This window comes from Oryctolagus cuniculus, chromosome 1 (assembly GCF_964237555.1).
Source record: "Oryctolagus cuniculus chromosome 1, mOryCun1.1, whole genome shotgun sequence".
Lineage (NCBI taxonomy): Eukaryota > Metazoa > Chordata > Mammalia > Lagomorpha > Leporidae > Oryctolagus > Oryctolagus cuniculus.
The window spans coordinates 32,236,181-32,250,030 of record NC_091432.1 but is presented as its reverse complement, the minus strand read 5'-3'; the positions used below and the strand labels follow the sequence as shown (position 1 = coordinate 32,250,030).

At 50.7% G+C, this 13,850-nt stretch overlaps 1 protein-coding gene across 4 annotated transcripts in view; it reads right to left on the bottom strand.

The window, feature by feature from the left end:
• The window catches only part of CD59 (CD59 molecule (CD59 blood group)), a 684,742-nt gene that overhangs the window by 665,129 nt on the left and 5,763 nt on the right, over positions 1-13,850 (bottom strand). For 2 of the 4 annotated variants that reach the window (XM_008268549.4, XM_070071920.1), the window contains exons 2-3: positions 9,856-9,940; positions 4,460-4,561 (exon numbers count right to left, since the gene is read on the bottom strand). In XM_008268549.4, the coding sequence (XP_008266771.3) occupies positions 4,460-4,561; positions 9,856-9,940 (187 nt within the window). 4 annotated transcript variants of the gene reach the window in all.

Here is a 13,850-nt window from a genome sequence, read left to right as displayed (position 1 = left end):
TTTAGCCCTAATCCTCACCCCTGGGGAGAGAAAACCAGCCCCAGAGAGGATATGGGCCATGGAGCAAATTCCTACTTCTGCAAACTTCAGGCAGTCCCAGCATTTCCTTAACAGGCTAAGGATGCCTAGATACAGAGAAATAGCACAGTTTCTAAACCAGGCTCAACAGAGAGCCAAAGCAGAGCCCCTTCCTTTGAGAAAAACAAAGCACAGCTTTGATCCATTGAAAAGCTGCCAGGACTAGGGCTCTCACAAACGGGTTGCTAATAGTCCTTCCAACAGGCAGGCCCTAGACCTGCTTCCTGCTGCCCAAGAAAGTGCCCCAAACTAGGGTCAAACTAAATGGGTACAAAATCATGTTCATGCTTTCCTGGGCAAGACCAGACAACTCCAGGGCCTGGTCAGACAAGGCTAAAATATCTGGCCTAACATCACACTTCTCCTTGGTGACATAACGTCCACATTCTCTCTGCTTCTCTGCAGACTACTGTGCCTTAACATCCTTGTTTGTTCTGTCTCTAACAGAAGACAAGCCATCTGGCTCCAGGTGCTTCTAGGACACGGCTTCCAGCCCACCTCATCAGACACAGTGACCCACCCTTTGGACCAAACAGGACAACGCTTCCTGAGCCCACTCTCAAACACCATAGGACAAATAGCAAGAGAAAAATACCCATATCCATCTCTATGCCCATTTGTCAGCTTCTGAAGTAGCTACAAAAGACAGACCTCTGGCCATTTATCACCATAAGATTATGGGTACTTCTCTCTTGAGGGGAGAAACGTTAGGAAGTGAGAAATTTAGCCTGTGTGTTCGTGAGACAGGCCTGAAAGCCCAGCATGTTGCACTCCAAATTCCTGCTCAGACCTGATAACCTCCCAGGTGGTCCCAGCCCTTCCCCCAAGGAAAGCTCCCAGGAGAATCCTCTCTCCTCAGGACCAAATGGGTTACCTGATAACATGGGGCAATAAAACCCTCACAGACACCTTAAGGGAAGACCCTCTACTGGGCCCAGGGCCAGCAAATCTGGAGAGGAATTTTCTAATTTTCACCCAACAAACCCTTCCTCCAGGACTCTCCTTCTTTTGTCCTAGAGGAGAGGGGAAGGTGGGTAAACCGACTCCCTTAAAAACCTAGGAAGGGGGCCAGCACCATTGCTCACTCTGTTGTGGCCCTGGAAGGCAGTGGAGGATGGCTCTGGTGCTTGGGCCCCTGTACCTGCATGGGAGACCAACAGGAAGCACCTGGCTCCTGGCTTCAGATTAGCACAGTGCGCTGGCCATAGCGGCCATTTGGGGGGTGAACCAACAGAAGGAAGACCTTTCTCTCTGTCTCTCTCACTGTCCAATTCTGCCTGTCAAATAAAAAAAAAAAAACCTAGGGAGTCCAAACAGACTGTGTGCTCAGCACTCTGCCTCTCTGCTGAGCCACCCGCCTGGCCTGCCCAGGGGTATTCTCTCCACTCAACCTCACTCTCCCCTAGTCGCAACGACTGGGCACTTTCTATGGGCACCCTCTCTGTCCCTTCCATTTTGATGGATGCCCTATCCTCAACAAAGCCTTATCACTCTGCTAAAAAAAAAAAAAATCTTAAAAAAAGCCCAGTATTTGCATAGTATCTGCACCCATTCTCCCACTTTTTTTTTTTTTTTTTTTTTTTTTTGACAGGCAGAGTGGACAGTGAGAGAGAGAGACAGACAGAGAGAAAGGTCTTCCTTTTTGCTGTTGGTTCACCCTCCAATGGCCGCCGCGGCACCGATCCGAAGCAGGAGCCAGGTGCTTCTCCTGGTCTCCCATGGGGTGCAGGGCCCAAGGACCTGGGCCATCCTCCACTGCACTCCCGGGCCACAGCAGAGAGCTGGCCTAGAAGAGGGGCAACCGGGACAGAATCTGGCGCCCCGACCAGGACTAGAACCCGGTGTGCCGGCGCCACAAGGCGGAGGATTAGCCTATTGAGCCATGGCGCCGACCATCTCCCACATACCTTAAATCATCTCTAGATTACTTACTATATCTACTAAAATGCAAATTCTACATAAATAATTGCCAGACTGCATTGTTTAGGAAATAACAACAAGGGAAAAATTTGTACACCTTCAGTACAGATGCGATGTTTTGAAAAATGTTTTCTAGCTGTAGCTGTAGCTGGTGGAATAGCAGATGCAAATCTACAGATACAGGCGGCCAAGTGTATTTCAAGAACCGTTGGTACAACACGTGTGGCTGAAGCCCTGGGACTTAGGTCAGTGAGAAGAGGAGAAACGCTCGAGACCCACATAACCTTTTTTTTCTTTTAATTCTATGCTCTACAGCAGACTGCCATGCAGAGTGGCTGAACCATTCTGCATCCCACCACTAACGAGCGAGAGTTCCTGCTGCGCCACGTTCTCTCCAGCCGCAGGTGCTGTCAATGTGTTTGGATTTTGGCCATTTTAGTAGGTGTGTCTCTTGGTAGTTTTACTACTTTCAGAAGTTAACAATTCAGATACGACACTACGAGATTCCAGAGCTGGAAATAAAAGATCTCGGCTCGGATCGACTTCCTTTTTCTCCCAGCTTCACTATCCAACATACATATTTTATAGATTAAAAAAACAAAAAACACTAGATGGCCAGAACTAGCCAGTGGCAGGACAGAGGTCAGAGCTCATAAACGCTACTCTAGTACTCAGCCCCTTATTCTCTCATTTGGAAGTTGTACTCTCTGTCATGAGAGGGCCCGGAGAAAGAGATGGCCAAGATGAAGAATCAGGTCCCCTGTGCTGCATGACTGTGGCCAAACACCTGCTGAGTGAGTGCTCTGTTCTCCCCAGGGCACTGCTGTGCTTTCCAGGGCAGCCGTGAAGAATACGGTCCCCACAGCACCAAGGACTTTGAACACAGGGCTTCAAATCTCCCCAGGAACTCGTATCAAAATTCTCAGATACTCCTGTTTTGTACACACCTTAACTCTACTTTGTCTTCCTTTACCAAGGAACTTGCCCTTTCTGGGAAAATCTACCTTGTGTCCTGCAGGTTTTTCTGAACTTGTGGGTCTCCCCAGTCCTTGATGTCTGGGAAGAGTTTGCGGTAGATGATACGAGGGGGGAAATAACCTTGAAGAGTGTTTTCTTTTTTTTGACAGGCTTCAGCCTGGCCCAGCCCCAGCTGTTGCAGCCATTTGGGGAGTGAACCAGTTGGTAGAAGACTTCTCTCTCTGTGTCTGTTTCTCTCTCTCTTTTTTTTTTTTTTTTTTTTTTTTGACAGGCAGAGTGGACAGTGAGAGAGAGAGACAGAGAGAAAGGTCTTCCTTTTCCGTTGGTTCACCCTCCAATGGCCGCCGCGCCAGCGCGCTGCGGCCAGTGCACGGCGCTGATCCGATGGCAGGAGCCAGGTGCTTATCCTGGTCTCCCATGGGGTGCAGGGCCCAAGGACCTGGGCCATCCTCCACTGCACTCCCTGGCCACAGCAGAGAGCTGGCCTGGAAGAGGGGCAACCGGGACAGAATCCGGCGCCCCAACCGGGACTAGAACCCGGTGTGCCGGCGCCGCAAGGCGGAGGATTAGCCTAGTGAGCCGCGGCGCCGGCCTTGGAGAGTGTTTTGACCTGAGAGACATGAAGTCTGGGGCTTTCATTTGTACGTTTAACTCGCCTGCAATTGCCAACCCTCATCACAATCCTTTACAGCTGACACACATGGATTCCTTCCAGAACCATACCCAGCAGAAGAGAGGGTACATCTTCGCTGGTTTCTTTCCTCTACCAGTTCCTAAATTCTATTCTAATAAGGTTTATGGAGATGAAGATTCCTGAGTCCAGCCAATTTGGAAAGTGCGGCTTTGACAAGACGGTGTGCATTAGCACTCCCCCCTCCCACCCTGTGCTCTGAGACCACCGAGCCTTGGTACCTGCTGCTGTCTCTCCCGGGAACACTGTGCCCCTCTTAGTCCTCCTGTGTCCTATTTGTCCTGTGACCTCAGCTAGAGTCCCCTCAGGACTCTGGGTGCACTAGAAGCAGCCCCATGGAGCAAGAGAGAGCTAGAATCCACCTGAGACTGGCACACAGGCCTTTGTCATAAGTGTCTTTCATGTCCTTTCTTCACGTTTGCATCCCTAATCCCCAGTTCGGGCGCTGGCACACAGAAGGTGTTTAGTAGGCAGCAGTGTCGCTGTTACAAAGCACAGCTTTGGAATCAGATTTCCCAGTTCAGATCCTGGGTGGGTTATTTGATGTTAGCACATTGCTTAATCTAGGCCGCTGTTATCTCATCAATCAAGTAGGAATAAAAGGTAGTTGAGAAGCATTAAGTTAAAAAAGCATGAAAACTGCTTACTCACCAAATACCTAACGGGTACTAATAAACTACAGCCTGTTACTTGCTGAATACAAGTCTAATGAGAATGAGAGTGGCACAGTTTTCGCCCCCAAGCTCTCACCGTTCCCTTGCACTTGGAACACAGGGAAGGGGAGATGCTTACCGCTTACAGCAGTGAGACATGCATCGTGGTTAGGTGTACAGTTGGTGACCATAGAACAGTTGGGACTTGGGAGGAGACAGTGGTAACACATCAGACTGGAATCTACAATCAAGAAGAAAGGCTGTCAGGACCTGTGCAACCAGCACTGACTTGCCCCCCAGGCAGCAGGACACAGCCCACCATCTCCACTAAGAGGCCACGGCCAGCAGCTCACGGTGTGCTTCCATTCCCACACCCGCTGGGGCTGGTTAGATCTCTCCCAGCCTCAACTACAGCCCTAGCAACAGTTTTTGGACCTTGATGATACAGATGCAAAGGGATTATCCCCATTCCAAAATCCATCGACACTGCCTCCTCACCTTCAACTGGAAAATGATTAATTTGCCATGTGTTGATGCATTTATTCAAAGGAAAATATCAAGAGTATGAACTAACAGAATTCTGTAAGGGCCTTCCGAGCAATGAATACGCTCAATGAATTCACCTCCTCCCGGATTAACAATCAGTACCTGGCAGTCGTTACTTGTGTGAAAAGGCATTTTCAGTGATGAAATGTGGAAAATCTCATTGTAGATCTGTATTAAAGGATACACATCTGACCTGCCTCCTTTAGCACAGTAGGCAGCACATCAGTCTTAAAAAAGATGAACATCTGTAATTGATTTGGCAGGGGGCACTCATTTTGAACCCCAACTAAGAAAAATATTAGCCCCTCAGAAAGAATTCTATTCTTCTGAATAGTGGAATGTCTATTATATGTTTGTACTCAACTATCACATTGTGAATTTTGTCAATTAAAAACTCACAGGAATTTGCTTTCTCTCTTACTATTTTTAAGAGCCTATATAATAACTTTGATTTTGTACCTTGGCCTGCCAGACCCAAACTGTTCTCTAGCCCTTTAGAGAAAAATGTCCTATGGGGGTGGGTGTTGTGGTACAGAGGGTTAAGCCACCACTTGGGACAACTGCTGTCCTATCCGCAGGCCTGAGTTTGAGCCCTGCCTCCACCTCTAATCCAACTTCCTGCTAATGCACACCCTGGAAGGCAGCAGATGATGGCTCAAGTACTTGGGTCCTTGCTACCCACATGGGAAACCCGGAGAGAGCTCCTGACTTTGGCCTGGCCCAGCCTTAGCTGCTGTGGGCATTTGGAGAGTGCAGCAGTGGATGGAAGATCTGTCTCTCTGCCATTCAAATAAATAAAAAATAATTAAAAAAAAAAAAATAGGCTGGCGCCGCAGCTCACTAGGCTAATCCTCCGCCTTGCGGCGCCGGCACACCGGGTTCTAGTCCCGGTCGGGGCGCCGGATTCTGTCCCGGTTGCCCCTCTTCCAGGCCAGCTCTCTGCTGTGGCCCGGGAGTGCAGTGGAGGATGGCCCAAGTGCTTGGTCCCTGCACCCCATGGGAGACCAGGAGAAGCACCTGGCTCCTGCCATCGGATCAGCGCGGTGTGCTGTCCGCGGCGGCCATTGGAGGGTGAACCAACGGCAAAAGGAAGACCTTTCTCTCTGTCTCTCTCTCTCACTGTCCACTCTGCCTGTCAAAAAAAAAAGAAAAAAAAAAAAAAGAAAAGAGAAGAAAAGAAAAGAAAAGAAAAAGTTTGAGAACTCTAGGATTGGATATTTTTGCTGAACTGTGCCCTGCTAAAGGACTGACTCAGAGCCAGGAGTACACACAGTCAAGGGCAAAACAGCAGCTGAATCCTTTAAACCCACAGGATGGAGCAGCCGGTAGCAGCAACACTGACCAGGCCTGCAATGAACAGCAGGCGCTCCCTAATCAGAAGACGGCCACTGGGCCCCACCACGTTCTCAGGACTCATCTTTGCTAGCTAATGTCAGGTGTTGCTACTGCCTGTCCTTCCAACAGTGCCAAGAAAAGGATGCTATAATCAACACTTGTGATGGGGAACAGCTGAGGACGCAAGAGTCAGAGGGAAGTCTCGCAGATTCGTGAGGATTTGCCTTCCTGCGACGGTGCCGCACGGCTCCCGCCACCTCGTCAGTATTTGGCAGAACCTGCCTGTGTGAAAAGACATCTTAAAAGATGAAACTTATAAAACCTCACACGAGAACACCATGGTTAAACCAAGCGCAGGTTGGGGAGCTCGACAGCTGACTTCTGGTTCTGAGGCCGAAGCCCAGGCTTACCACCTGGTAACCAGGGCTTTCCAGAAATCCCATAGGAAGCAGAGCCCCACCTCCTAAGCACAGGTAAGAGTCGAGCTCTTCATAACCTCTATAAGGGGAAGAAAAGACTGACTGATTTATATATTTGAAAGACAGTGACAGAGAGGAAGGGGGAGAGACAGAGAGAGGTGTCTTTCATTTGCTGGTTCACTCCCTAGAAGCCAGTCTCAGCCAGGGCTCGGCCAGGCCACGGCCAGGAGCCAGAACTCCATGAGTCTCCTGAGTGGGTGGCAGGGACCCAAGTCCCTGGGGCATCACCTGCGGCCTCCCAGGCACATCACCAGGAAGCAAGACCAGAAAAGGAGAAGGGACTCAAACCAGGAACGCCAACATGGGCGTCCCAAGCAGCAGTTTATCCCACTGGGCCACAACACTCACCCCCTCTAAAGCATCTTAAACAGCCACGCCTGCCTCCACAGGTATGAAATCCCATCCGGCAGAGGCTTTATAAGCTTCCAGACTAGCCCCTTGAAACATCAGTCCAAAACACTCCCAAGACAGGCATATGTGGCATGGCGGTTAAGTCGCTACTTGGAAGGACCACATCCCATATCAGAGTGCCTGGTTCAAGTCCAGGCTCCTTCCTGATCTAGCTTCCTAGTAATTCATACCCTGCAAGGCAGCACTTGATGGTTCAAAGTACTTGGGTCCCTGTCACCCATAGAGGGAAACACAGACGGAGGTTCAGGCTTCCTGGTTTTGGTCTGGCCCAGCATTGACTGTTAGGGAGTGAACTGCATGTGAAAGATCTCTCTTTGTCTTTGTCTCTCTGCCTTTCAAATAAAAATGATGGGCCTAGCATTGTGGTGTAGGGGTTAAGCCACTGCCCATAGCACAGGCATCCCATAAGGGTGGTGGTTGAGACCCATCCAGTCCCCTGCTAATGCACCTGAGAAAGCAGCAGAAGATGGCCCAAGTGCTTATGGGAGACTGGGATGGAGTTCCTGGCTCCTGGCTTCAGCCTGGCCTAGCCCTGCCTGTTGTGGCCATCTGGGAAGTAAACCAACAGGTAGAAGATCGATTCTCTCTCTCTCTCTGTGATTCTTTCAAATAAATAAAATTTTTTAAAAAATCAAATAAAAATGAAAATGCATAAATTGTAAAAATCACCACTCCTCCCAAGTCTGCTTAGTTTGCAGATGAGAAGGTGGAATGAAATGACTCAACCAGGACACCCAGCTACAAAGCAGCAGAGCTGGAGCTGACCCCTGCCTGCGAGCAGGGCCCCCCAAGATCTCCCTGCTTGTCCTGGCCGTGTGAGAGGGGCCATGGTGATGACTTCTCTATCAGCCCCCTCCCCATGTGCGCCAGATCTGTGTACACACATAGAAGGAGGAAAGAACGCTGAGAGAGACAAAGCCGTACCAGCCGGCCCATTTTAAACGGTCTTCCACAGGAGCAAATTTTCTCCTGCTTGGAGCCAGAGCTCATTTGGCTTCTTGACAAACCTACAGACCGAGGGCTCAAGCTCACATTTGGATCTTCGTGGGGCAGAAATAATCGCAGTTAATATGCCCATTCCACATTCAAGTATCTGTGGCACTGTATACGCCACACAGACTTGCTGCACAGGGAGCGGTTCGAAGAGGCAGGCTCACTCACCTTCCTCCTCTCGCTGCAGGAGAAAAGTAAGATGAGGATGTTAACTGACTTCTGCAAAGTCACTCAGCAGCGCAGTCTGAGACGGAGCTGAGACGCAAACCCAGGCTATCTAAGATCCAAGCTTGGTTCAACCACGACGTTCTCCTAATTGTCCTCGGTGAGGAAGAGAAGGTAACTGCACAGACTGACAGGGAACTGAGGCCAAAGATGAGCAACGAGTCGACAGACAACTGTCTGATGTTCTGGCCACTCAACCAGCATGGAGGGGATTTGACCTTGCTCTAAGAGAGTCCCCCCAAGTTTCTTTAGAATCTTGGGGCAGCAGCAAAGGAAGCTGCTCACCTTCATGTATATGTGTGTGTGCTGCACACCCCATTCTCTGAGGAGGGGCTTAAATGCACCCCGAGATCTGACACAGATGGTGGCAGACCTCAGCTTGCTCCAGAATCAAACGCAAGATGCAACCGGGCTATGGTTATTGCGTGAAGACACTGGTAGACCTGAGAGCAGGGTGTCATGTTGGGACCCGGATGAGCCCCTCTCCCACCCACCCTGGCTAGGATTAGTGGAGGCAGGGAAGCTGCAGATGCATGATTTCCTTTCCTGGGGGAGGGGGTAGTATTCTGGTGTGTCCTTGGACAAGCAACTTCTTGGCTTCAGTGTCCCCCACTATAAAATGGGCACCAGTAGCTCCCGGGCGGCTGGAAGGAGGATTTGAGGCCGGCTTTGGCACAATCCCTGGTACATCATAAGCAGTCGACCCATGGCAGCTACAAACATATTCCAACCCCGCAGATACCTTTGGTTTCTATTGCTCATTTTAATTGCTACTTCCTTCCTGCTGCGCCCTACCTCCCCCCAAATAGTGACCAGGTTGCTGTACCGAAATAGCAGACGGAAAACCACTTTTGAGTCTCAGAAGCAAAGCAAGCAGCCAGTTATTTTCATTACAGAGGCTGAGACTCTGGACAGCTTCCTCCAAGAGCCAGGGGAAGGATGGCCCAGGGAGGGCTGGCCTGGACCAGGAGTGAAGAGCAGGGCTCCTGGTGCCGGACTGCCTGGGTCCATATTTTGGGATCCCACTTCTGGGTATTACTCGATGAATTATTTAATTTCATTGGACCTCAACCTTGTACACTGTTGAGTTGACATGAGGATTAAACAAGCCAATGCACATAAAATGCTTAGAGGAGTGGCTGGCACAAGTGCCATGAGCCTCGGCTGCCACTGTTGTCACTGTAGTTATCATCATCACCACGGGGCTGAAAGGCTTGAGCGCAGCAGGCTCTGAGCGTGGTGGGCCTGGGCAGCACTCCTAGGATGGCGGCCACTGCTACCTCCAAGCAGCTCCTGGTGAGAGCGGTGAAACCTGACCTGCTGACCGTCCCCCACTCCCTGCCAAATGCAGCCCTGGAACTCTAGATGGGCTATCATTTGGGAGGGCAAGACCATAAAGCAGGAAGGAGTTGTCACATGACCTTGGAGGGCAAAAGACCCAGAGCTGGGTCCACAAGAGGGAGTGGGGCAGGAACAGGAGCCGCTCAGTGTTCCCGAGGCCTAGGACAAGGAGGCAGCCCATGTGCCCCGGGTCAGGGCCACTCACCTGAACTGTAGAAGACAGCCAGGAGGAACAGGAGCCTGAGCAGGATGTGCACTCCTCTGCTTGTCATCATGAATGTCCACAGCCTCTGTGGAAGGACAAGACAGGCTGTCACGAGGCAGCGAATGGGGGCTGCTGATTTCAGAAACCAAGAGCTGCAAGGCCAAGGGAGCATCAGGAAGAGTGCAGAGGTGGAGCTGGAAGGCGGAGGGAGAACAGGAAACCTGCAGGCCAGGGTGCCGGGAATCCGTGGGTGCTATCGGCTAGGGCAGCACTGGTTCCCTCCTTACTGAAGACATGTTGAGGGTGCTGGTGAGAGGGGCAGCTATAGGGGGTGTTGCAGCTCACTGGGCTCCAAGTCCAAAAGACGCTCCCCTCCGCCCCGCCCCAACCTACAGCAGCCAATCACCCTTAAGTAATCTCAGCCCTGAGAAGTGCCAGTGTTTATAACTACACAGTGGGAACAACACTTTTTTCCTTTAGATGTCCCCGTAAAGCTTGTTTAGCCCAACAAGAAAGCAAGAAAATGGATAAATACAAAAGTGCGCATGACTCCCACTCAGCTGACCCCAGCCCAGCTGCTGGCTGAGCGCAAGTGCCTTTTCAGGCTGGGCCATTTCTCCAGGCCAGGCCATTAAGTGAACTGGACCAAAGGTGGAGGGGGAGGGGGTCTGGAGGGCCCCAGCAAGCAGTCAGCAGCAGGACAGCGGCAGAGGCCCAGGACACACAGAAGCTCTGGCTCCCACCTCAACAATGTGAACCTCATTGTTGACTTTCAGTGGAGCACAAGTCTAGGCAGCTTGACGACAAGTGCTCACCACGGCAACACCTCCGTGTTTAGCAACACGCATCTTGTGATAAGAAGGGAAGGCTGAGAGGCCTCAAACCTTCCAATAAGGAAGTCAAGGCTCAGGGAGGCCCTGAACCTGTAGAAGGAGCAGGCGTAAGGAGTCTCTCCAACCCCACCACAACCCCTACCTGAACCCACCCCGAAATAAGGGGTGACAGCTCTTGTGAGCCAGGGTGCACTGCAGTTTGCTCTCTTGAGCCTCACCAGCCAGGACTCAGACCTGGTAGACAGATGGGGCTCTTGGGGGATCTTTCCACTGGCCCTGTGGGTTAGGAATGTGAGCTCCCGGAGGCGGTCAGATCGCCATTTCACATCTTTGAGGTCACCTGCTGCTCAGGAATTGGCTGATGGAGCCAGAGGGAGGACTGAGACCAAGAGAGAGCCAGAGCCTAGCCGTGTCTGAAGAACAACATGTAGATGAGCCCTGCCTGGGGAGGAAAGAAGTCACTTTCAATATGCAGATAACCATGGACGGGGCACTGTGGCATAGCAGGTAGAGCAGTGCCAGCATCCCATATGGGGGCTGGTTTGAGACCCGGGCACTCCACTCCCGATCCAGCTCTCTGCTGTGGCCTCAGAAAGCAGTAGAAGATGGCCCAAGTCTTTGGGCCCCCACACCCGCATGGGAAGGCCCAGAGGAAGCTCCTGGCTCCTGGCTTTGGATCGGCACAGCTCTGGCTACTGCGACCATTTGGGGAGTGAACCAGCAGATGGAAGACCTCTCTCTCTCTCTCTCTCTCTCTCTCTCTCTGCTTCTCCTCTCTATTTAACTCTGACTTTCAAATAAATACATAAATCTAAAAAAAAAAAAAATGGGGGAAACCAAACAGGGCCTGGCCTGTGTTATGAGTTGAGGTCCCCCCACCAATTCTCTCTACTGTCGTCAAAACCTACAAACAGCCTGCTCATGGCCACCATGCCCCATGCTGGCCATATAGGGAGCTCTGGACACCCTACACTGCCAGGCCCCTGCTCAGCTCCCTACACTCACTCAGGGGTTTCTGGGTAGAAAGGATGCAATGTAGACTCAAGCATGCAGTGTAGGACCCACGCCCATGAATGAGCAAGGTGAGGAGGGTATTGACCTGAGGTCCCCAAACAGGGGCTGCAGATCCTCCTAGAAGTTGAGAATGGCTGCCCTGTCAGGTATCCCCACTGGAGTGGGAGGGAGGGAACCTCCTGACCTGGGCTGGGCCCAGGACAAGTGTCAGGCTGGCAGGAGCTGCTGGTTCCAGGAGACTTCCCTTGGAATGGCCCCTGACGCAAATAACACTGTCATCACACACACACACAACACACACACACGGCCCTGACGCAAACTGCTCTGGAATGAAGGACATTAGTAAAATCAGTGTGCTAAGAAAGCAAAGACAACACACGACAGCCCTTGAAGACTTCCAGCTCTGACTATAACTTTTATAATCAGAAATATCAGGAAAATCAACACATTACCAATGTTTCCTCTTGTCATAGATCATCTATCTTTTATTAAGCCATTTTCAGAATTTCAAAATTAAAAAAAAATTAGGGGCTGACACTGTGGCTTAGTAGGTAAAGCGGCTGCCTGCAGTGCTGGCATCCCACGTGGGTGCTGGTTCGAGTCCCAGCTGCTCCACTTCTGATCCAGCTCTCTGGGAAAGCTGGAGAAGATGGCCCAAGTCCTTGGGCCCCTGCACCCTTGCTCCAGGCTCCTGGCTTCAGATCAGCTCAGCTCTGACCGTTCTGGCCATTTGGGGAGTGAACCAAGCAGATGAAAGACCTCTCTCTCATTCTCTGCCTCTTCCTCTTTATATCTCCACCTTGCAAATAAATCTTTCTAAAACATTGAAAAAAAAAAACCTCAATTTTGTGGCTGGAAACTTGTCCCTAGACTAACACATCTTCCTTTTTAAATTTTCAAGAACACTGCCCACAGTTAAGTGTGAACAAGATAGTGGCTGAACCAAAAGACACACCCAGAAGGCATCAACAATTCTCTTTTCTCCACACGTCAGGACTTGTTAATAATGGTGGTTTGTGGTGCCAGCGTTGTGGCACAGTGGGTTATGCTGCTGCCTGTAAGGCTGGCATCTCACGTGAGCAACAGTTCAAATTCCGGCTGCTCTGCTTCGGATCCAGCTTCCTGCTAATGCACCTGGGAAAGCAGCAGAAACTGACCCAAGCGACCGGGCCTGTCACCCCCATGGGAGACCACAATGGAATTCCAGGTCCCTAGCTTCTACATGGCCCAGCCCAGGCCATTGCAGTCATTTGGGAAATGACTTATGGAATGAAAGAACTTGATCTCTTTATCACTCAGCCTATCAAATAAACAAACAGATCTTAAAAGAGAGAGTGAGAGAGCGCGCACGCGCGCAAGAGAGAAGAAAATACTAAGTACCATCATTAAAAAAAGAAGAAAGGAAAAATTGGATTTGTTTCTATGGACTGTTCCAACAATACTGCTGTTGTTTTCAGTGATTTCCAGTTTTTTCCAAAGAATGCACTATTGGTAACCTCCAGAAAAGATAGGCAGTGACAAGTCTTCCTCCTTTGAGGGTGGACTTCATTATTCAAAACAACCTGCAGTTACTCCAAGTAAGGCCCTACAGAATAAGATAAGGGAACCTACTAGAAAGGACCATTTTGGGTACAACGCTGTAGCATAGCAAGTAAAGCCGCCACCCAGTATGGGCGCCAGTTCGAGTCCCAGCTGCTCCACTTCCAATCCAGCTCTCTGTTATGGTCTGGGAAAGCAGTGGAAGATGGCCCAAGTCCTGAGGCCCCTGCACTCGCATGGGAGACCCAGAGGAAGCTCCTGGCTCCTGGCTTTGGATTAGTGCAGCTCTGGCCGTTGCAGCCATCTGGGAAGTGAACCAGCGGATGGAAGATCTCTCTCTCTCTGCCCCTCTGTAACTCTGCCTTCAAATAAATAAGTAAATCTTTTAAAAAAGAAAAGAAAGCACACCCTTATCCACTCTTCCGTAGGAAGAACAGATTTTTCTGATGGCTCCTAAATTGACTCAGAAGTGAATTCCTTAATGAGGCCCCAGGGGGCAGGTGCTGTGGCACAGGCAGTTGGGCTGCCCCTGGGGACTCTCCCGTCCCATGTTGGAGTGCTGCTGCATGTCCCAGTCACCCTGCTCCTGATCCGGCTTCCTGCTAATTC